Below are 25,250 nucleotides of genomic sequence, written 5' to 3' on the forward strand. Positions count from 1 at the left end.
CCGCTCGCGGGAATGTGCTCGCTGTGATGGCCTTGAACTCCAAGGCAGCTTTGTTGAATTGAATCTCTTTTGAAAGGTTGGACATTCCGCTACACGTCACCAGAACACACAATACAATTACGTCACCCAGTTAAAAATGAGCCAAATTGTGCAAAAGCCGTGACCCCGTGTGTCCACTAGATGTCCTCGTTGTGTAAGTCTGATATTTCTCTACGAACTGTTTACAATGCACTGAACACGGTCTTACCTCAGAGAAGTAAATGTCATTTAAGATAGTTTATTAAGTGGCAGTAAATTGTTCAGTGAACATGAACATGCACTTTTTACCTCTTTTTTTCTATCTGCTCTCGTTTGCACTTACTACTATCCTTACTTATGTTACTACTTATAATCATTTTCTATCTCCGTTAGGTACTCATTCCCAAGACATTTCTACCCCATTAACACAGTATTATTTAGCTTTCGTATTTATTTCTACCAGGCATATCGTGTCTTGTTACATGTCCTGCTCAGTGGCTGACCTTATCATTTTCAAATGACAATAAACTCACTTTAACCATTACTAGCTGCTTATAATAAGAAAACTACATCGCATGTTTCAATAATCGCATACCTTGCTGAAAAATCCAGCATAAACCACGATGCTGGTCCAGGGTGGTTTATGATGAATTGAGCTGGTATAGCTGGTGGAGAGCTGTTCTGAAGCAAAACTGAGCTGGTGTAGCTGGTCCATGAGCACTCCTGAAACAGCAAACCAGAAACCAGCATCCTATGCTGGTCCCAGCATGCAAAACATAAGGATTTTTCAGAAGGGTAGTGAGATAAGAAATGTTTAAACTTTCAAATGTCCTTGTATCTCTGAATCTATAACACCCAAAATATCACTAACACATGAATACAGAGAGGACTCGGCTGGGCTGCTGTTGAAACTAGGTTATAATAACTCATAAAACGGCATTAGTGTGAAATAAGGCTGTGATGGAAGAAGTCATATCTTCTCATTTCCAACGAATCCCCAGCAGATGGCAGCTGACAGCCCACAGTCTGCTCGCAGTGTTGTCGTCATTAGCAGCCCTGGAGCACGGGGCCATGGCACAGTTACTGTGAGAGTCATGAAAGAAACTACTTTACTAAACAGTAGCACGAGGAAATTCAGAGCAGTTAATTTGTTTGCTGCCAAACTTAGCATCACTAGTGCAAAATAAGAGGCATGTTGTGAACAATGGTGCTTATGGGAAAGATGATCGTTGAGGTTATTATTTTATGAGTGCAACAGTTAGCATTCTAGTTTTGACAAACCTGTAGTAGGTTCCAGTGGGCAGATCAGGAGTAACGGCACAGTACAGAGTGGTATATGCGCCCTCTGCAGAGGTTTTTATCAGGAAACCAAATGTCTTCACAAAGAACTGCAGGGGCTTCTTCAGATGCCTGATGATCTCTGTATTCACCAGGCCTGGATCCACAGCATAAACACTCACTCCCATCTCTGCCACAGAAACAGGATTGAACTTCACTCTACATGAGCTACAGTTAGAAGAATGAAAAGCTAACCTCGCTTTATTTTCACAAAGTGCAAGAAAGCTCTTATTTCTTATTTAACGCTCTTAAGAACAATCTGAGTATTTGTGGGTAAAACATGGGACAGTCATGTTAGGACAGCAAACTGATGAATTAGCAGCGCATTATATGGAAGGTTTACCCGTCTACCTCTGACACATATGATCTCCTTAAAGGGTTAGTTCAGCCAAAAATGAACATTCAGTCATCATTTAGTCACACTTTTCCGTACTCTGAAAGTAAAAGGGGAATGATTATCTTGGACACTCATGCGGCATTCACACACAACCCATCTTTGTGTTTAAAATGAGAGATGCAGAGCAATGGAATGGGGGAAAAAATCACAAGGTCTAGAGACCTTAGCTTATATAACTCAATAAATAAATAAATCAACACACACCATTCAAGAACAACTCAGGTGAGTAGGCCTAACTACAGCAACAATCCCTCAACACTCATACCTGATCAAAAGCTAAGGTAAAAAATATATATTTTTAAATATTTTTTAAATTCATTCAAAGATGATAATTGTCTTAAAGGTGCCCTAAAATTAAAAATTGAATTTATATTGGCATAGTTAAATAACAAGAGTTCAGTACATGGAAATGACATACAGTGAGTCTCAAACACCATTGTTTCCTCCTTCTTATATAAATCTCATTTGTTTAAAAGACCTCAGAAGAACAGGCGAATCTCAACATAACACTGACTGTTACGTAACAGCCCCCAATATTTGCATATGCCAGCTCATGTTCAAGCATTACACAAGGGCAGGACGTCTGGATGTGCACAGCTGAATCATCAGACTAGGTAAGCAATCAAGGACAATAGCGAAAATGGCAGATGGAGCGATAATAACTGACATGATCCATGATAACATGATATTTTTAGTGATATTTGTAAACTGTCTTTCTAAATGTTTCATTAGCATGTTGCTAATGTACTGTTAAATGTGGTTAAAGTTACCATCGTTTCTTATTGTATTCACGGAGACAAGAGCCGTCGCTATTTTCATTATTAAACACTTGCAGTCTGTATAATTCATAAACACAACTTCATTCTTTATAAATCTCTCCAACAGTGTAGCAGTATGCATGACGAACACTTTGTAAAGATCCATTTTGAGGGTTATATTAGCAGTGTAAACTTTGTTTATGCACTGTTTAATGCAAGTGCGAGCTCCGTGGGCGGGGAGCGTGAGCATTTAAAGGGGCCGCAACATGAATCGGCGCATTTCTAATTATGCCCCAAAATAGGCAGTTAAAAAAATGAATTAATAAAAAAATCTATGGGGTATTTTGAGCTGAAACTTCACAGACACATTCAGGGGACACCTTAGACTTATATTACATCTTGTAAAAAAACGTTCGATGGCACCTTTAAATACTCTGGTAAACTGTTCCATAGCCTTGGGGCAACTACTGCAAATGCGCAAATGGACTTTAGTTTCAATCGAGGAACATGTAGGAGATTTTGTGCATTAAGCCCAAAGTATACTTCGTTTGCGCAGTCGAACACACAGCCTTGCAAAGTACACTTCATTTGGCTCGTACACATACACAGGCGTTCGACGCATTCGCAGTTTTGAGCAATTTCTCGCCCAAGTTACAACCCATATAAATATCTTTGTATTCTTTCATGCTAGAGTTGTACAAATGAGGGTACTTTCTAACAGCTTCGCACAATCTCTCATCTATGTAGCCTCCATTGTCGCTGTAGCTTGCATGCGTTCCGGGCTGTTCTGTTTATGCAGTTTTTCTTCGACTACCTTGTGAATCGACACCCCCAGAGCATGGTTGCCACCTTGTGGATAAACTAATTACAGCAAAAAATGAAGTGCGACTTGTGCGCATTCTTCTGATGCCGAAATTTGCGCCATGCGCACTGTATGCTGACCCTCGCGTACACATAAAAAGTGAAGTATGCTTTGGGAATTAGATCGTAATGCTCTCTTTGACTCATGAACATGAATAAGATCAGATCAGATATGATTTTTTCCTCAAAATTTTGAGCTTTCAGAAAAAGCAGCATTTTTAGAACGCATATCATGCGCGAGACATAAAAGATGCGAACGCAGTGGTCAAAGACGTCCATCTAGCACATGTTAAAAGTGCAGTAGACATTCTGAAAAATGCTGTTGAAAGTGGATCGGACCAAGCACCACAACACACGTGTAGCCAATCAGCAGTAGGGGAAGGTCCACACTTGATAGGGGGAGGAGAGAGAGTGAGCAAGAGGGAGATTTGAAGAAAGACTGTCGAAAGAGAGATGGCTGAGAGACATTACAAAAGGAAAAATTAGGGTTATGATCAGGCAAGAGCTTTAGGACCCCCATTAATATTAGAAAAGCTTTCAAGCGCTGGAGAGACCTAAGCGGGAAGGCCTGAAAACGGACACAGAGGTTGCGTTGTTTCTGCTCCATGCGTAAGTAGCATTGATTTTGAGTGTGTGCTGCTGGCATCTAACATCAAACTCTTGCTTGTACATACTTGTGTAGTTCATTTTTTGTTTTTCCTTGTAGTTTGCCATCTTCATGAAGCTTTATTTAGCTTTGCTTCTGCTAAAGATACATCCACTCTTGCATTGCCTCTTTGTGCATTTAGAGGGTGGAGCAATGAAGGGAGGGGTGTGTTTGTTTGGGTTGATTTCAAATATCAACAGTGTTCTTCAGATCGCTTACTGACCCTTTAAAATATTCTTAAATGTTCTGTGTGAACGTCCCCCTTAAATGAGTTTTCCTTTTTTCCAGAGTCCTAAAACATTATAAATAAATCCTAGATTCGATGTGGAATCAGATTTTTGGATCTCACTTTATGCAAGATCACATACTGGCTCTTACCTTCGACTCTCGAGGCGAGCTCTCGTGTGAAAAGTATGTTGGCCAGTTTGCTCTGTACGTAGGCCTTCACGGGATGATAGCTTTTCTCACTGTTCAGGTCCTCAAAGTGGATCTTTCCCATGGGGTGAACCAGTGAGGAGACATTAATCACTCTAGAAGGAGCTGAATGCTTCAACAGATCCATTAAGAGGAACGTGAGAAAGAAATGTCCTGAAGAAGAAAAGGAGTCATACATCACATGTCAAGTGTGAACAATCTCCATAGCTTCTAAACAACAAATAAGGATTCTTTGATATGGTTTGAAAGAATGAGAATGTCTAGTGCACTTCATCAAACCTAAATGATTGACTCCAAACTGTGTCTCAAAGCCGTCTGCTGTTGTGGAATATGGGCAGATTGCCACTCCAGCGTTATTAATCAGCAAATGAAGAGACTTTTCAGCTGGAATAAAATTTTAATGATCAGATAAGAATTAAGCATATTTACATTATATATTTTCTGAAAAATATTCTTCAGCCATAACTCACTGTTGTAAATCAGTTCAGCAAAATCACAGATGGATTTTGTGTCGGCCAGGTCCAGTTTCCGAACCACGACGATGGCGTTCTCCACGTCTCTGCTGATGTCACTGGCTGCCTCCTCAGCCTTCCCCGTGTCTCTGCAGGCCAGGATCACCCGTGCGCCTTGGGATTAATGAAATGCTTTGTTCCATTATTTGAAAAACTAGTACATTCTTAGGAACTAGTACAATTTTAGGAAAACAAGATATTCTGGAAAGGCCTAAATATCAGATCAAATGGCTATGCATGCAGTCAGATCTAATATATTTCATCTGTGCCACTAATATGAAAGGAAGGCTGGATGTTTTTTTCCACAGTGTGTCGATTTGGCTACAGTACACACCTCGCTTTGCCAGGTCCTTTGCCGTTTCTTTCCCAATCCCGGAGTTTGCTCCAGTCACTATAGCAGTTTTTCCATCTAACCGAATATCAGATGACCAGCTTTTGGTGAAAAGCCCTCTGAAAAGAGTTTGTTTGGTTATTTGTTACACTTATTAAGCATTTTTAATAGTGTAATTTCTGGCGAATGGAATTAGACAGTGCTGAAGTAATACTCTTGAAAGACAGATGCCAGATATTACCCGTTATGAATGTTACAAGGTAAATGTTAATACATGTTTATTTTAATGTTATATGCATATTTGTAATAATTCCTTTAATACTGCTACTAATAATAATAAAACATTTAAAATAAAAACAAATACATTTCTATTAATAATATAACAAAAAATGGTAATATTGTTATTATTATTATTATTGAGTACTAAATACATTATAATAACATTTAAAAAATAATAAATACATTATTATTATATTACTATTATTATTAATAAAATAATAATACATATTTCAATATCTATTAAATCAAGTTAAGTATACTGGATATTTAAAATAAAATAAGTACATTTGTATTATTATAATAAATGACCATATATATATATATATATATATATATATATATATATATATATATATATTATTAATCAAGATCATTATACTGATTAATTGATTTTGTATTAATAATAAAATAATAAAAATTATATATATATATATATATATATATATATATATATATATATATATATATATATATATATATATATAATTTATTTTATTTTAATATATAGTACAGTCCAAAAGTTTGGAACCACTAAGATTTTTAATGTTTTTAAAAGAAGTTTCGTCTGCTCACCAAGGCTACATTTATTTAATTAAAAATACAGTAAAAAACAGTAATATTGTGAAATATTATTACAATTTAAAATAACTGTGTACTATTTAAATATATTTGACAAAGTAATTTATTCCTGTGATGCAAAGCTGAATTTTCAGCATCATTACTCCAGTCTTCAGTGTCACATGATCCTTCAGAAATCATTCTAATATGCTGATCTGCTGCTCAATAAACATTTATGATTATTTTCAATGTTGAAAACAGTTGTGTACTTTTTTTTTTTTCAGGATTCCTTGATGAATAGAAAGTTCAAAAGAACAGCATTTATCTGAAATACAAAGCTTCTGTAGCATTATACACTACCGTTCAAAAGTTTGGGGTCAGTAAGAATTTTTATTTTTATTTTTTTGAAAAGAAATTAAAGAAATGAATACTTTTATTCAGCAAGGATGCATTAAATCAATCAAAAGTGGCAGTAAAGACATTTATAATGTTACAAAAGATTAGATTTCAGATAAACACTGTTCTTTTGAACTTTCTATTCATCAAATAATCCTGAAAAAAAATATTGTACACAAATATTTTGTACAATTGTACACATTAAATGTTTCTTGAGCAGCAGATCAGCATATTAGAATGATTTCTGAAGGATCATGTGACACTGAAGACTGGAGTAATGATGCTGAAAATTCAGCTTTGCCATCACAGGAATAAATTACTTTGTGAAATATATTCAAATAGAAAACAGTTATTTTAAATTGTAATAATATTTCACAATATTACTGTTTTTTACTGTATTTTTAATTAAATAAATGTAGCCTTGGTGAGCAGACGAAACTTCTTTTAAAAACATTAAAAATCTTAGTGGTTCCAAACTTTTGGACTGTACTGTATATATATATATATATATATATATATATATATATATATATATATATATATATATATATATATATATATATATATTGTTAATTATACTGATTATTTAAAATAAAAATACATTTTTATTATATAATACAAAATTATAAATGATACTATATAAATTATAGCTGACAAACCAAAAATTATTCTGACATTTTTTATATTTTTGGTATATTTTTACTAGTGGGTGCAGGACACTATAGTTCATTTATGTAAGTGAAGATAGCAAAATAAAGTAAACTGTGACATATTATATCCAAAAATTCTTCATACAGTGGACTACTAGTAAAATTAATAAAAATTTGGAACCAAAAATTATTCCGACACTTTGACCTGAACATGTTTTGCTTAAGTGTTATCTGACATAATTAAGATTAATTTTTTCTGACACAGTTTAACTCTGAGATCTTGTCATATTTTATAACCATTGTTTTAAACTATAGTGAATAAACTGTATTAATGAATGAAATGTTCAAGGTGTCTGAATACATTTTGGTTTGACTGTATTTCAATATCTCTCAATGAAGTTAATTATAGGCTACTGATTAAATAAAAAGCACCTTACCTTAACACATTCATTTTCTCAAAAGCCTTATTACATGTGGACCAGCAAGAAGGATCTTTTTCAAAGCTTCTCATGATACTGAGTGTCATAATAAATGCTCGAGTGTCATTTGTACTTGAATAAGGAGGACAGAAAATCCCCTTTCCATGGGGTCAGAACAAATTGATCATATTTTGCATGCAAAATAAATTAATTCACTTTATATTCTGCATAATATATCTGAAAGGCCATGTTGCTATATAAAGCAGTGAGTGTGACCCACTGGCTACGCTCACTGAAGATATTCCAGGAAACTCTTGCACAAAATGATCCCCACCAGCAAAAACTGTTTCACTTGATTTTAAAGAACTTTCCTCCTTATAACACTAAATCAATAGCCTTATTTTTTTGTCAAAGGCACTGCTGTTTTATTTCACATAAACATCCTTAGGCAACCACAGTAGAGTTGAGTGAACCTTAAAATGGCCAAAAACTACACACCAATGCCAGTGAGTGAGTGCTGTTCCATCTTTAATGGTGGGAAACTGGGTTCAATTTTTCATCTTGAAAAAATCAGGTAGTTTCCAGCCAAGCCAGAGGAGCACCTGTGTCCAAACCTGGGGCTCTCCCATCACCTGATAGCACATGATCTGTTTGGACATGACTGTAACATATGAGGATCACTGACACCCTAACAGTGACCAAGGGAATATGGAATGATCCATAGCTCTTTTTCAGTGGGCTTCCCCCAGATTCCCAATTCTCTGCAGATAATAGCCGTCATATTCATTTAGCCACTATCTATCTATCTATCTATCTATCTATCTATATATGATTCTATATATGTTTCTATATATAGAATCAAAGAATTTAATTTACATGCAATTTATTGACACATTTCATTTTTTATGTAAGGATTAGTTTATTTGTTTCAAGTGGTTTTTACATCTTTTCTCTTTTGTTTATTTACATGTTTTATAGTATAATAAAAAGAACATATGCATATGTTAGTACTTTTAAAATAAAAGTGTATGCATATGTTTCTAGAGTATTTCATTTTTTTCCTCACCACTGTTGTCTTTAAATGACCCATAGCCCTTCTGAACAATATTTATGAAAAGTACAAATAACAAATTAATTACAAAAATTGGTAACTAGGCTATATTGAAAAACAAACAAATTTGAACTGAATTGAAAATTCATTTCTGTCACACAAAATATTTTGCGAATAATATTTCAATAAATCATTTTGAATTTAGTACAGTTACTAATTTCGATAACATTTAAGTCTTTAAAATGTCATTCCCTTTACTATTTTTCTACCCACCTTATTTTTCAAGGCGGAAGGTGTTTTCTATGAATGCGTGAAACTTCAGATTTATTAGCTGAGATAAATATCAAACTGTAATAAACTGTAAAACTGTTTGAGCATGTTTACAATTAAGACAATAGCCTGCATCAAAATAATATGGTGTTTGCAATATCAAACAGCTTAAAGTTCACCCAAAAAATGAAAATTCTGTCATTTATTACTCACCCTCATGCCATTCTACACCCGTAAGACCTTCGTTCATCTTCAGAACACAAATTAAGATGAAATCCGATGACTCCATGAGGCCTGCATAGGGAGACATTTCCTCTCTCAAGATCCATTAATGTACTAAAAACATATTTAAATCAGTTCATGTGAGTACAGTGGTTCAATATTAATATTATAAAGCGACGAGAATATTTTTGGAGCGCCAAAACAAAATAACGACTTATATAGTGATGGCCGATTTCAAAACAGCTTCATGAAGCTTCAGAGTGTTATGAATCAGCGTGTCGAATCAGCTGTTCGGAGCGCCAAAGTCACGTGATTTCAGCAGTTTGGCGGACACGCGATCCGAATCATAAATAATCATAAATCATAAATAAGTCATTATGTTGTTTGGCGCACCAAAAATATTCTCGTCGCTTTATAATATTAATATTGAACCACTGTACTCACACGAACTGATTTAAATATGTTTTAGTACCTTTATGGATCTTGAGAGAGGAAATGTCATTGCTGGCTATGGAGGCCTTACTGAGTCATCGGATTTCAACAAAAATATCTTAATTTGTGTTCCGAAGATTAATGAAGGCCTTACTGGTGTGGAACTTAATGAGGGTGAGTAATAAATGGCAGAATTTTCATTTTTGGGTGAACTAACCCTGTAACAAGCCGTTTTTTGTACAGCTAAAATAACTGGAAGTGAATGACACCGGAAGCCAGACACATTAAAATTACAAATGGCCGCTCCCACTCTTACCTGAAAAATAAGGTTGAAAATGCCTTTTTATTATGGGGAAGGCAAAGGGGTCCGTCGTCATTTCGTCAAATCCCTAACATTAGTCTATTACAATAGCAGTCCACTAGATGGCAGGACAATTCAACATTCATTGTTAGTCACGAGTCAGTCACCAAAATGTGCCTGAGGGCTCCTTGAGCAGAACCACATTAAAACCAGTCATAACTTCCTGTTTTGGCAGACAGAACTCAACAACAATTTTCAGTGTTTGTTTCTGTTGCCATCCCAGAGCTGTGATTATTCCAATCACAGCTAAACATCCAGCAGCCTTTGGTGTAATTCTCACCTCATGTGGCTAAACACTGTACTTGTGAGTATATGTTTGCATTGAGCTCGCGACAGCTGGTAGCGATTCACAGCTATTTATAAAGGTTTTCTGTCAACATTGGTTTTACTCGAATACTGAGGTTTTACCGCACATGCGGTTAGTGATGCACAAGCAATAAACACTGCTTATCACTAAACCAAATACCTTTCTCATACCATCACACTCATTTAAGGGAAATAAATTGTTTCATACAAACAAGCTTTATTTACAGTAATGGGTGGAGAAAATCACTACTCATGTATCAGAACATTGATTTTTCAATCACTATATACATTAATGCTTGTGGATAATGTCCGTGATTACGTTCTGCTCCAGTCAGACTGACCTGTCGGGTTTGCGGCACAAAAATGGCACGATAAATAACAAAAAAAAAGAAAGATTAACATTTACAAATTGTTTTTTAAAAATATAAACACCACAAATTAACATCCCAATTTGTCATTTCCATGTTACTAACTTAATCTGAGATTTAACAACAGCCTAAAACGGTTCTTGCCATGAGGTACGGTGCGATAGTTCAGTTTAAGGGCTTTTCACACTGCGTTTAACCCCGGGTTATCGTCATTCTAAACACCGCTTTTAACCCCGGGTAAAAAAACAAAACGTTTTACACTTCTAATTTAGATGCGGGGAAACTTGTACAGTGTGAAACCACGCTTAATGTTACAAAAAGATGCTTAGCAACCAACAACCAATCGCGTGCCTTATTTTCACGCGCTTTAGGCAGTCATGGAAACACCGCGAAATGTATATAAACAGTCGTTTCTTCGTATGATAGGAAAAATGTCAAACGGCGATAAAAAAACGCGACAATTGAAGTTAAGAAGAGACCGTCATTCTTACCTTTATAGTTCATTCAGAAAAAAAAAACTTGATATTACAGTCAGCAATGAGGACGCGCAGTGCTAGAGCCTTAACGTAAACAGGTCACGTGCTGCGTTTGTCCAATCAGAAACACCGACACCACAAATAAGCAAATAAGGACTTTAACCCGGGGTTTAGGAATGTGCAGTGTGAAACGGCAGTTTATGAATACCCAGGATTAAGTGTTAACCCCGGGTATAGTATGAGCAGTGTGAAACGTGAATAAAGATAACCCAGGGTTCCATTTACCAGGGTTTAGAATGACCCAGGGTTAACTATTTCTAGGGTGAAAAGCCCTAGAGAAGGCCAAGAGAAAGGGACATCGAAAAACATCAAGCTTGCATTTTGGTGGCTACGTTTGTGCTTTCTCTGGCTGTGTTATCATCGTCTTTGGCCTGAGTTTGGCTTCTTGTCGCACCAAGCCACTCTTTAGGTGGCTCTTCAACAATAGAGATTGTCTGATAGTGAGACATTCTGGAATGTTCTTGACTTTTACTGTCATCAGATCATTAGCATCCGCACCAGAGAAATCCTCTCAAAGCTGACAATTACCTAATTTATATGATATAAATACGTAGGTCAACAAATGCATAGCATTTTTCACGAAATAGCACTCTAGTTGACAGAGAACATTAATCAATAATAATCATTAAAAAAAAGTATATTCCAGTCCAGTAGGAAATGTTTGCACTGTTTTTATTTCTGCCAGGACCAGTCGTTAGTCATTTCCTGTACGGGCAGGTGTTTTTCCACGTGTCCGCTTCTGCTCTTGGCCTGCGGTGTTGTGCTTGTGTTAGATTTGGGCTCGCTTTGAAAGCTGTCCTCATTAGATTCCTCCTGAACCGGGCAGCTGAAGGGTTCGTCTGTCCCCCCGCTGCTGCCCAGTGATGTCTGACTGACGTAGACCACGATGACCTCGCCGCTGAAGTTCATCACCTGCCCGCTGGAGATAAACGTAGTGTTGTTGTTTCCTGTCACCTGACCTGACAAAAATAGGCAAAGCATCAGAACTGGGGTTAGCGGAAGCTGGCAGAAATAGTACGCAATATTTCCATGAACTAAATATTCATTCCTTTCCTGGAGACAAATTAACACCTGTTTTATTTTAGTTGATATACTATTATAGTTATTATAGTTTTAATGTTTTACAGGGTTTTGCATACTAATGTAACCATATTATTTAGTCGTACAAGGAAACTGCTTTGTAGCTGCGTGTGAAAACTACTTTAGACGTTTGATGGTTTACATAAATAGTCTACATTAGAACCGAGGCTAATAATGTCACATAACATGGCAAAAACCGCTGTTTTTGTGTCAATCCCTTTTGAGCAACAAAGCAGCTTCCTTCCACTTAAAAATTCAACATAGGCAGATTATAATGGTTCCTTTTTTTCCTCCGAATATACACACAGACTATCAATGACTCACATTTCACACATCTTTTAGTCATTTGCCGCTGGTCCATTATGGGCCCTACTCCCACTCTTTGCAGTGGCTGCCTGCCATATTTTCACAAACACAACTTACTGGAATGCACATGACCTGAATGTGCTTGGTCTAATTATTACTACAAGGCGTGATGCTTTATGTTATAGTGTTCAGGTTTCTTGGTATTGACATAAGAAATGACTGAATAATACTAATGAACTACATATGTATACATTGTTTAATTCCTTTGCAGAGGTGTAATTAATAACAATAGGATGGAATACGAGTGAAACAGACACTGTCTGTGAAATAACATTATTGAAATGGAAAAATTAATTTTGCCAATATTTATGATTATAAATCCATCTAAATAATAATTTATATAAAAAAAAAAAAAAAAAAAAAAAAATTATATATATATATATATATATATATATATATATATGTGTGTGTGTATATGTGTGGGGGGGGGGGGGGGTATATGCTCACAACTTTTTAAATCAAAAATACAATAAAAACAGAAATATTGTGAAATATTATCACAATTTAAAATTGCTGTTTTCTATTTTAATATATTTTATAATGTAATTTATTGCTGTGATGGTAAAGCTGAATTTTCAGCATCATTACTCCAGTCTTCAGTGTCACATGATCCTTCAGAAATCATTCTAATATGCTGATTTGGTGCTCAAGAAACACTTATTATCAATGTAGTAATAATTGTGGAAACTGTGATGCATTTTTATCAGGATTCAGTGATGAATAGAAAGTTAAAAAGAACAGCATTTTTTGAAATAGAATTTTTTTTGTAACATTTTGTCTTTACTGTCACTTTTGATCAATTTATCATGTCCTTGGATTCTATCGTCTTTGTTTCTCTCTCTCTCTCTCTCTCTCTCTCTCTCTATACATATACATATATATATATATATATATATATATATATATATATATATATATATATATATATATATATATATATATATATATATATATATATATATATATATATATATATATATATATATATATATATATATATATATATATATATATATATATATATATATATACATTTATAGCATGTTTTGTATATTTTTAAGATTTGCAATAGAATACTGTGCGCCAAAAAAACAAAACTTTATTCAACAATATCTAGTGATGGGCGATTTCAAAACACTGCTTCATGAAGCTTCGAAGCTTTACGAATCTTTTGTTTCGAATCAGTGGTTCAGAGCTTGTATCAAACTGCCAAAGTCACGTTATTTCAGTAAACGAGGCTTCGTTACATCATAAGTGTTTTGAAATTTCAATGGTTCACCACTGGGGGGCGTGACTTTGGTAGTTTGGCCAAAGTTTGGCAGTTTGATACACGCTCCGAACCACTGATTCGAAACAAAAGATTCGTAAAGCTTGGAAGCTTAATGAAGCAGTGTTTGGCAATCGGAGCGACATGAGGGTAAGTAATTAATGGAGCGACATGAGGGTGAGTAATTAATGACAGAATTTTCATTTTTGGGTGAACTAACCCTTTAAAGGTTTTACGTATAAATCCAATAATCTAGAAATGCAATATATGGTGAGTAAATCAGTGCAAAACATCAGCTGATACAGTATGTTAACTCGGCCATCTGTTTCATGATCAAAGCACTGAAACCCAAATGATTGCCACACTGCATTTTGACCCACTATTACTGAGAGGTCATGACTTTGATGATTTCCAATCTTTCATCATATCATACGGTTTTTATCCAAATGGAATAGTATCGCACGACAGTGCTTTTAAATCTGTCAGAAACATGCTAAATGAGTTTAACAGATTCCTGTGTACTGAACTATGAAGCAACAGTTTCAAATACCTCAGATGCACAGACAACTTATCATGTGTTAATGTCTTACCAGATGTGAGAGCGGCATCTGAGCACTGGTTCTGGTACTCCTCGTCAGGGTCGGACAGTTTGTGGTCATCACTGTGGATCAGTGAAAGGCCTTGGTCATTAGCACTGACAGACGGCAAAGGAGGAACGGTGGTGGAGTCTATGCTGCAGCAACAAGGTTCGTTCTGTCTGTACAGCCCCTCGACCACACCTCGGTCCCCGTAGACCCCTCTCATCTCTGACATGGCCTCCTTGCCAGCAGGGCTGCTGTAGTCCAGATAGAGTTCCTGCGAGCGCTGGAGATCCACATAATCGCAGGCGGGCAGGCCGTCCAACGAGCAGCTCTCACACAGCAGAGGCTCTTTCAGGCCGATAACCTGCACGTTTTTTGTGGCGTCCCCTGTCCTGCAGGAGCAGCATGACGCCAGGCCTGTGGCGACCAGCTGACTGCAGTCCTCGTTCTCTCCAACCTCTATGGGCTCCTTCATGGAAAGCACACAGCTGCAGGAGCTGCCTGACAGGGGGGACGACGGCCCACATCCGGAGTCCACGCTGGAGCTGCCCGACGAGGTTTCGGCTCGGTCCTGGTCTTGGTCTGTGCAAGTAGACATTTCTGGGATGGTTAATTTGGTGCTGGGACACAGGGACTCCGGAGGGGTTCTTTCTTGGCAGATTAAAGGGTGGGTTTGTAGACCGTTTCTACAGTGGTATGAAGTCACAATTTCCTACAAGAAAGTAGGACTGGTAAGTCTCCATCGCTGGGTTTTGAAACAAGTTTTCAGATATTATTACTTACCTCTTGATTCCTACTTCCTTTCAGGTTTTGGACGCAGGTGCGTAGATTTACTGTGGTGTCAGAGAATAAGCTTTAATCAACAACATAGACAAGGATCTACCACAAATTGTAGCAAACAAACATGACCCTGAACAAAATTTACCTGAGAGGAAGTTCAGCTTATCCTTGCAGCAAAACAAGAAGAGAACGACCAGAGATACCACGATGATGACTGAGAGGATGGCCACCAGCACCCAGGGTGTCATACCTGAGGACATTTAAGGTTTGTGAAGGTTCTTAGTTATTCATCATAGAGGGCTTAGTAAAATTTGTCTCTGTTGCTCAATCACATTTATTGTTCTTGGATGAGAGACGAAACTGCTTGAGCAACAAAGAAACACATCCAGACTAGTCCTACCAGACATTAGCAATAACATAAAACATGGCTTCCTAGTCATTTTGAGCACATATATTATATACAAGTTTGGGGTCAGTAAGAATCCTTAAAAAAATGAATAAGCACTTTCAAGGATTTGGTGCAATAGTTTCTAAAGGATGTGACATCATTTCACAATATTACAGTTTTTACTGTATTTTTGATCACATACTTGCAGCTCTGGTGAGTATAAGAGGATTCTTTCAAAAATATAAAATGATCTTACCAACTCCAAACTTTTAAATGGTAGAGTATGATCAATAACTGTGAGGCCAAACATTTTTATATAACCTACCAGGAGAATGGAGTCCACACACAACATCTGTCTGAGTGCTTCCTGGCTGTTTTTCAGTCTTGCCGATAGCTTTACAACTGGAAGAGAATTAGATATATCAATATAAAAGAGTCAAATAGCCTGGCCACTTCTGATTTGATCAGTCCAAATTTTCTTTTCTAAGAGTAACCACAAATGAAAGAAAGAAAAGGGGCTCTTTCTAGGGGAAGTGGTGGAGAAATTAATCATAATACCACAGTGCGGTAAGACTGCGGGGGCTTTAAAAAATGACAGAGCATGCCTGAGACCTTCCCCAGACAAACAACGCCTGTGAGAATAAGAGCTGTGACTTTGAGTCCTGTTAAAGCATAAATCTACATGTGTGACTCAGAGGACAGGCATCTTTGTGGCATACACTCCCAACTGTTGTTAACCTATTGAGCTGTTATTGTATCAACTTTTTAAGAGAGGCATACTCACTCTGTCCATTTCTTGCAGGATTCTGTTGACATAGATTCTGAGAAAAATCCATGTTGACAAGTCACACAGGAAGCTCTGCCAGTCTCTAAAATGAAGAGAGAGTGATAAAGGATTATAGACAGACAGACTTAGACTCAGAAAAATTAGCACGTTTAAAAGCTAATCACAATTTTTTCTTATTTATCCTATCTAGGTAGTAACTTTACTTCCTTTTTATTTTTCCTACTCATTTTCTTCTCATTTGTATTTCTGTTTTTAGCATCTTATTTACTTCCTGTTGTATAATTTCGATTGCATTGTCCTGTTTAATTTTGTTCTGTAAGCAGTGAATATGCTTTGGAAATATTATAAATGCTTAGACAGACAGATAGACATAATGATAGTATGATAGTAGACAGAGACAGACAGATAGATAGATAGATAGATAGATAGATAGATAGATAGATAGATAGATAGATAGATAGATAGATAGATAGATAGACAATGATAGTACAATAGTAGACAGACAGACAGATAACAGAAAGACAGAATGATAGTAGACAAAAAGACAGATAGATGACAGACAGAATGATAGTAATAAGACAGACATACAGACAGTGATAGTACAATAGTAAACAGACAGACAGAATGATAGTATGATAGTAGACAGACAGACAGATAGATAACAGAAAGAGAATGATAGTAGTTAGAGGACAGACAGAATGATAGTAAACAAACAGATAGATAGACAGACATACAAACAGTGATAGTACAATAGTAGACAGACAGACAGATAGACAGATAGGGATAGTACAACAGTAGACAGAAAGACAGATAGACAGATAAATAGATATAGTACAATAGTAAACAGCAGACAGACAGACAGACAGACAGATATAGTACAATAGTAGACGGACAGACAGACAGACAGACAGACAGATAGATAGATAGATAGATAGATAGATAGATAGATAGATAGATAGATAGATAGATAGATAGATATAGTACAATAGTAGACAGACAGACAGACAGACAGACAGATAGATAGATAGATAGATAGATAGATAGATAGAGTACAATAGTAGACAGACAGATAGATAGATAGATAGATAGATAGATAGATAGATAGATAGATAGATAGATAGATAGATAGATAGATAGATAGATAGATAGATAGATAGATATAGTACAATAGTAGACAGACAGACAGACAGACAGACAGACAGACAGACAGATAGATAGATAGATAGATAGATAGATAGATAGATAGATAGATAGATAGATAGATAGATAGATAGATATAGTACAATAGTAGACAGACAGACAGACAGACAGACAGATAGATAGATAGATAGATAGATAGATAGATAGATAGATATAGTACAATAGTAGACAGACAGACAGACAGACAGACAGATAGATAGATAGATAGATAGAGTACAATAGTAGACAGACAGATAGATAGATAGATAGATAGATAGATAGATAGATAGATAGATAGATAGATAGATAGATAGATAGATAGATAGATAGATAGATAGATATAGTACAATAGTAGACAGACAGACAGACAGACAGACAGATAGATAGATAGATAGATAGATAGATAGATAGATAGATAGATAGATAGATAGATAGATAGATAGATAGATAGATAGATAGATAGATAGATAGATAGAGTACAATAGTAGACAGACAGACAGACAGACAGACAGACAGATAGATAGATAGATAGATAGATAGATATAGTACAATAGTAGACAGACAGACAGATATACAGATAGATAGATGGATATAGTACAATAGTAGACAGCAGACAGACAGACAGACAGACAGATAGATAGATAGATAGATAGATAGATATAGTACAATAGATAGATAGATAGATATAGTACAATAGTAGACAGACAAACAGATAGACAGACATAGTACAATAGTAGACAGCAGACAGACAGAGTACAATAGTAGACAGCAGACAGACAGATAGACAGACAGATATAGTACAATAGTAGATAGACAGATAGGATAGATATAGTACAATAGTAGACAGACAGAGACAGATAGACAGACAGATAGACAGATAGATATAGTACAATAGTAGACAGACAGACAGATAGATAGACAGACAGATAGACAGACAGATAGACAGACATAGTACAATAGTAGACAGCAGACAGACAGATAGACAGACAGATATAGTACAATAGTAGAAAGACAGATAGACAGACAGATAGACAGACAGATAGGATAGATATAGTAAAATAGTAGACAGACAGAGACAGATAGACAGACAGACAGATAGATAGGATAGATAGAGATAGTACAGTAGTAGATAGATAGACAGACAGACAGACTGATAGATGGATAAACAGACAGAATGATAGTACGACAGTAGACATGACAGACAAACAGACAATTATATTTAGATAGATAGATAGATAGATAGATAGATAGATAGATAGATAGATAGATAGATAGATAGATAGATAGATAGATAGATAGATCCTCTAATCTACACAAAGTCTTGTGATGCCTTTTAATTTTAACTACAGTGTCAATGTCAAGATACTAATGATGAAATGTAAACTACACTGCGTCCACATTCATTTCTGTGAACTGTATTATAATGTTCCTTTCCATTTGGCACTAAACCTTGTGCTCAAAACCACAGAGCTGGAACAGCCACTGATTTACTGCACTCTCAATTACGGGTATACTTCATCTATCTATAAGGCATGTGATTAATGTCTCCCACTTTAAACTTCTGAATAATCTTACTAAAGGGATAGTTCACCCTAAAATGAAAATTCTGTCATCATCTGCACACCTTCATGTTTTATATGTCGTGAACTATCCCTTATTTCGAGATTCACCAGAATAAGAAACTTTCATAAACATGTTCCTGAGCAAATCTAGAACTCTGTGTAGTCACCACAAGCTCTTACCACCCATCACGACTCCTTTTCCCGCAGGACATTTTTCAATGGCCTCACAGTACTCGCAGTTGATCCGAGAGCAGTGGAACCCCTGCTTGCACAGACACGGTTCAGCCGCGGTGGGGTTGTGTGGACGGGTGCGGTTAAATCCTTTACCTGCAGAGGATGATTGGTGGCAGGTGTTAAGAAATAATGCAAAATCAAACAATATTCTTTCTTTACACGCATTACGAGACACTGACCCTCGTCGCAGAACTTCTGAGGAACACACTTAGTGTCGCTGTTCCAGTCCGGCTGGTACTCATCACGCCCACAATCAAGGCACGTTGTGCTCGAGCTGCCGTCGCAATGGGCAAAAACGTATTTTCCTGCATTCAAAGGAAAACCTTGCTCAACTAAAGATGTAAAATGGGTTTGCTGTTTTGGACATTGAAAAAGTCAGTGAGTACATATTGCAAAAAAAGATGATATTTTGAATTGTATAGTAGAAGGAAGTCATTGTAGGTTATGGTTCATGTGGGTGTGTATAGGCCTCTTCCTCTTTCTCTCATCCTTCTGCTTTTCAAATGGGAAAAACCAGCAGATTTAGACCTGATCTTGTTTTTCCCAGACATCAGCTTCACTCACAGTTGTTGTCACCATAAAATGAATGAATGAATGAATGGATTGTTTTTATAGTGTGTTCTCCGTAGTATAATTAACTAGTCTGTATTACTGCTCACCTGGTTCACATTTTCTGCAGCATCTCCCATTGTGGTCGTACTCGTTCTGTTGGCAGATTATGGCCAGTCCTGCCTGAAATGAAGTGATAAACAATAATTAAACAAACATGATGGCTTTTGTATGATAAAATGCTTGTGATGTTCCTCATTTCTAAGTCACTTTGAATGACTGAATGAACAACATATCACATAAACAGCAACAAAGATAACTACTAACATCTCATGGGAGAGAGGTAATCAAAATATGAGTAAATTGTGTTAAAAGATCAGATCTGGTGTCGTCGCAACAAATTAAAGAGCAATAATCAAAATATTTCAGTTTTATATTACATTTACACTACACTGTCAGAATTTTGGGGTCAGTAAGATTTTTTTTATTTATTTTTTAAGAAATTAATAATTCAGCAGAAGAGAGCCTTCTTTCAAAAACATGAAAAAAATCTTACCGACCCCAAACTTAAAGGGTTAGTTTATCTAAAAATGAAAATTCTGTCATTAAATACTCCTCATGTTGTTCCATACCCGTAAGACCTTTGTTCATCTTCAGAACACAAATCAAGATATTTTTGATGAAATTCGAGAGGTATATTACAATGTTATTACCACTTTCAAGGTCCAGAAAGGTACTAAAGACATTGTTAAAATGGTCCACGTGACTACAGTGGTTCAACCTTAATGTTATAAAGTGACAAGAATACTTTTTGTGTGCAAAAACAAAAAAATAATGACTTTATTCAACAATATCTTCTCTGCTGTGGCATTCTCCTATGCTGTTTACGTTCAGCGCTTCCAGGTTATACGTCAGAACACAGGCTCAGTCACGCTGACTATTTTAACAATGTCTTTAGTACATTTCTGGACCTTGAAAGAGGTAATTAAATTGCTGTCTATGTAGGAGTCAGATACCTTTCGGATTTCATCAAAAATATCTTAATTTGTGTTCCGAAGACAAACGAAGGTCTTACGGGTTTGGAACGACATGAGGGTGAATAATTAATGACAGAAATTTCATTTTTGGGTGAACTAACCCTTCAAAATCTAACTTTTAAGAATGGTATAGTGTATGTTCTTTGCTGATATTTTCATACCATTCTAATATAAAACAAACTGCAATCTTCAATTTTAGGTTTATGACTTATAACCAATGGGTCCCAAGGTCATTTTTAGTCTACTTAAAGTAATTTCCCCTCAAGTTTAATTTTATTTTGAACAGTCCATTTATTATTTTACTATTGTGGAATGACTTTCTTGAAAAAATTATGCTTTTTTTCTTAAAATACATGCCAGTTGGTTATTTCATAATTGATGCAATGGCATTCAGGCATTTTTAAGTGTGGCATAAGCATTCAAATACTTTTTTGGGGGTCATTGTATTTCTAGTCCGCTGGGTGATTTATACAGTAACTAAAAACTACACAAAGTTTGGCCTGATGAAACATTGGCTCTCAGAATGAGAATCTTTAAGGGATAATGATCATTTGAGTGGTAAAAGCATCAGGGAATGAAAGAGAGTGGGAGAGAGAGTGTGTGTGTATGTGTATGTGTGTGTGTGTGGGGTGGAGGGGGAGGGGGGTATTGCCCAACTCAGAGAAAGAAAAAAAAAAAAACAAGATGAAAAGCAAAAAAAAAAAAAAAAAACACCCACATCCCTCCAGATACCACAAAGGCATTCCACGGTTTAACAGCAGGGCAGAATTAAATGCAATCCTTTAATTCAGTGCAAATCTGAGAAAATCCGGCCGTCACTCATATAAAAGACAATAAAAAGAAAACAGTGCCAAGCTCAGCATACTGGGCTCTCGGTAGAGGTGGAAAGGACCTGGCTGAAGTATTAAGTGCTTCTTAAATAGGTAGAAATAATGCTTTTTTGCACAGCACCGTAAAAAATAAAATGCCTTCAAATCAGCACCACTGGCAAACCATTAGTTTTCTGTATTCTAGCCAAAATGCAAGAAATGGAAGAGAAATAATGTTTGTTGGGGACTATAAAAGACGATTTATTAATTATGAATGCTCTCTTTATCTCTCTAAAACAAGAACTCAAAAAAAAAAAAACCCACAGAAGCAGACATTTTCCTAAAAAACAAAAAACACAGAAGCAAATATTTTCCTATATAACCAGGATCAATGGATTTATCCATCAGTGGGAAAAATCCACAGGTATCATGGAAATTCATGGGGAAATAATCCTTATCAGATTTGTTGACGACAACAAGCTTTGTCACAACAAGTAACTAGTACAGTTCACTATAACAAAAAATCAGGAAGAAAAACCCAAATTTATTCAAATGATGAAACAGGTTGTGTCCTTTTGCATGCAACTCAATGTTAAATAATGTCATTTACTTCTGCTACGGTGTGTCTAATGAAAACCATGAAATGAAAATCACCTTTCAATTTGAAACATGCACAATAAATTTAATACTTGAAAATAATCTCCTCATTGTTTCTGTTAAGACGTTGAACATGTTAAACATGTGATTCTGAGGGTTTGTCAACCACTGCTGAAGAACCTAAAGGCCTTTTGATGGACGCATGTGAAAAAACACAGGAAACCAAAGGAATGTTTAGAGTTCATTTCTGATCCTCTACATTTGAATGTAAGGCTATACTCAGGCAACACAACATATTTTCATTGACTAAATATATAATATCATGGTCAGTGACGCCCTGAAAAATTACATGTTAGAAAATATGCACCGGACACAGAGAAATCTTTTCTCACGGGATCTCGTCGTGCTGAGCTGCATATACAGTTCTAAAGATTCACTTCATTGCTTTGCATTAATTCTGTTAATGCAAAGAAAAATATAACCATGAGTTGACAATCATAAAGCTACTATATGCTAAAACTGTGTATTAATAAAATAAAATAAATGTATTTGAACAGAATTAAGTTAGTTTAACAAAATACTTGTCAAGTCCATCATCTGAAGAAAATACTTCTCTGTATGGAAGGTTGAAAGAGGTAAGCACCATTTCCAGAATTAAGTTTCCAGATACTGACATTTTCTTTCATAACTCTAAAACTTGGCAATCACAAGTTCAGGCCTGCGCGTGATGCAACAGAAACCATGTTAAAACTTTTGGCCAGACAGGACATTAGATAACTCAGAAAGACAACGGTGAATGAATGAATGAATGAAAATGGGCTTCGACTAAAAAAAAAAAAAAAAAAAAAAGGATCAGTAAAATGTTCATTTCACAAACCAGAATACAGATATATGTTGTAAAATTCCAATATTTTCTTATTGTTTACATGGGCCTAATCCTGTAGCCTAATTAAATCAAAAAGGTTATTTGTAAATGCAGTTTTTGTGCTGGAGTTTTAACCCTGGGAATGTAATGATAAGCATCAAATTTACATTTGGAGGAAAAATCCATTGATTCCTTAATAACAAAAACCCACACACTTCACACTTATGGTTAAGAAGACTATCCAAAACCATGAAAAAAGCAGAATCCCAGAAATATCCACATGGGTGTTCCCCTCGAAATGTGCAACAATTCAGGGAGAAGTGCAGAAAAGCCATTATCTGACAGAAATCTGCTCTTGTCAGGGAAGTGTGGATGTGTCTCAAAACCTAGTGAGCAGATAGCACTGTTTGGGCAACGTGAGCGCCACGCAGTCCTAAAAATGTCTTGACTAGGTCTATTCACTTTTGAGTTAGTGATGGGATATCTAAATTATTTCCGCGAAACGGTTCTTTCGAACAGTTCATTTCAATGAACCTGTTAAAAACAAAACAATTCATAAATTCTCGTTTCATCGCGTAATCGCATCATCATTTGGACTTCATTGTAATTAATGTGTCCCAGTTTAGTCTGCTGCATCCACAATTAATATTATATTTAAATGATTTACATTAATGTTAATATTCATATAAATCACTTGACTGAGAAAAATGATATTTATTAAAACCAACTCGTTTCGTGTGCGTGTTGATAAAACTGTCTGTCAATAAAGTCACAAATGTGCATTGTGTTTTATTTGTAACATTTGCGTCATACTTCAGTCAAATCTTCACACCAAGTGCTCTAACATTACAAAATATTGGCTCATTACAAACAAGACATTTCCGAAAAGCAGAAACTGTTCTCGGTTCAATGACCAGCTCAGTTGTTGACACACGAGAACCGTTTGGGCTGATTCAGTCAGATCGAACGAAGCGATCAGACCGGTTTTGAGAGTCACTGCAAAGGTCCGACTCAAAAGAACGAGTCGTTCACGAATCTAAATGTACACAAAACATTTCCGCAACAAAGTGCTGAAATGAATAGAGTGTAATAAGGCAATTTGGCATTGTGGTGAAACTAAGAAGTTAATAAATAAATTCCAGGTTTATAGGCTAGTAATCCTGTGCAATTCAAAAATAAAGTTCGTTCGCAAAAACATACCTGCGTGCATAGAGCAAGAACGAAGTGTGTGATCCATCCTTGAAATATCCAACTAGCTGAAAAAATCACTCTCATTATTCTAAACTTTAAAACACTCTGTAATCTCAGCTTCACTATTGTTGTATTGTCCAATGAGGATCAGCAGCAGACGTCTGCGCGCTCTGGGATGAAGAGATGAAGCTCCAGACTGCTGTAGCTCATTCCCAGAGAGCATGTCCCATGATGTTCACTCACCCACGCCTCGACTGCTGCTCTCCCTTGTTTCCACTGCACTACAGTCATGTGGAAGCTACTTAGTTTCTTACACGCTCCTCCCAGTTCTCGTAATCAAAGTAGTTAACGGGGTGACGTTCATAGACAATCATGTCGTTCAATTCTGTAGCACTTCAGGTGCGAAGAGCAGTACAAATTGATTAGACAAATTATTTTGAACCGTGAAAACCCCATTAATCCAAAGTTTGAAGATATATTTGCTAGTGTTCATGCAACAGAGCTCAATGCTGGAATACTGTATCCTAACGCAACAGACTTGACTTGCCATTCCAATTTCAGTGTGGTGAATAAACCTAAAAAAATGTTCGTCCAATCATTACATTCCGTCTGAGTGCATGATAAGATGTCCTACCTGCCTGCCAACATGTATTCCCATACCTCAGAGCAAAGACATCATGTCTATGCAGAGTAGACAGACAGACAGCCACCAAACGCCAAAAACAAACAGCACCCTCTTTTTTTCTGCTTTCTTTCAGAAGTTGCATAACACCGCTTAACTGTGGAAAAAACATGGAAAGCCAGAAAATTCCATCAATAGCGGGGAAAGAGTTA

At 36.1% G+C, this 25,250-nt stretch overlaps 2 protein-coding genes across 3 annotated transcripts; both read right to left on the reverse strand.

The window, feature by feature from the left end:
- Nucleotides 1-261: 261 nt before the first annotated feature.
- On the reverse strand, nucleotides 262-7,715 carry si:dkey-73n8.3 (uncharacterized protein LOC100150965 homolog). 2 transcript variants are annotated; one of them, XR_007182489.1, is made up of 8 exons: nucleotides 7,617-7,715; nucleotides 5,300-5,415; nucleotides 4,924-5,079; nucleotides 4,733-4,837; nucleotides 4,397-4,606; nucleotides 1,300-1,486; nucleotides 890-1,101; nucleotides 262-774 (listed from the first exon to the last, which is right to left on the reverse strand). XR_007182489.1 is itself a non-coding variant. In XM_048174747.1 (7 exons), exons 1-7 carry the CDS (start codon nucleotides 7,703-7,705, stop codon nucleotides 999-1,001), a joined length of 966 nt encoding a protein of 321 aa, XP_048030704.1. In that variant the 5' UTR covers nucleotides 7,706-7,715; the 3' UTR covers nucleotides 262-998. The 2 variants fall into 2 exon arrangements, 1 of the variants encoding a protein (XP_048030704.1); XM_048174747.1 differs by having other exon boundaries at nucleotides 262-1,101.
- Nucleotides 7,716-10,437: 2,722 nt separating this feature from the next.
- On the reverse strand, nucleotides 10,438-24,894 carry tnfrsf11a (tumor necrosis factor receptor superfamily, member 11a, NFKB activator). Its single transcript, XM_048174774.1, has 10 exons — nucleotides 24,426-24,894; nucleotides 20,028-20,100; nucleotides 19,548-19,673; nucleotides 19,315-19,461; nucleotides 16,391-16,475; nucleotides 15,932-16,008; nucleotides 15,364-15,468; nucleotides 15,222-15,271; nucleotides 14,448-15,150; nucleotides 10,438-12,103 (listed from the first exon to the last, which is right to left on the reverse strand). The coding sequence occupies exons 1-10, from the start codon at nucleotides 24,498-24,500 to the stop codon at nucleotides 11,817-11,819; spliced, it is 1,728 nt and encodes a 575-aa protein (XP_048030731.1). The 5' UTR covers nucleotides 24,501-24,894; the 3' UTR covers nucleotides 10,438-11,816.
- Nucleotides 24,895-25,250: the final 356 nt, after the last annotated feature.

This window comes from Megalobrama amblycephala, linkage group LG22, assembly GCF_018812025.1.
Source record: "Megalobrama amblycephala isolate DHTTF-2021 linkage group LG22, ASM1881202v1, whole genome shotgun sequence".
Classification (NCBI taxonomy): Eukaryota; Metazoa; Chordata; class Actinopteri; order Cypriniformes; family Xenocyprididae; genus Megalobrama; species Megalobrama amblycephala.

Coding starts and splice junctions, on each gene's coding strand:
- si:dkey-73n8.3 (XM_048174747.1), bottom strand. CDS start 7,705: ATGACACTCAGTATCATGAGAAGCTTTGAAAAAGATCCTTCTTGCTGG. Junction 4,607..4,732: donor GTTTGGAGTCAATCATTTAG/GTTTGATGAAGT, acceptor TTTCTTCTTCAG/GACATTTCTTTCTCACGTTC. Junction 1,102..1,299: donor CCCACTGGAACCTACTACAG/GTTTGTCAAAAC, acceptor TGACTCTCACAG/TAACTGTGCCATGGCCCCGT.
- tnfrsf11a (XM_048174774.1), bottom strand. CDS start 24,500: ATGAGAGTGATTTTTTCAGCTAGTTGGATATTTCAAGGATGGATCACA. Junction 16,009..16,390: donor TCCTGCAAGAAATGGACAGA/GTGAGTATGCCT, acceptor ATTCTCTTCCAG/TTGTAAAGCTATCGGCAAGA. Junction 15,272..15,363: donor TAAGCTGAACTTCCTCTCAG/GTAAATTTTGTT, acceptor CTGACACCACAG/TAAATCTACGCACCTGCGTC.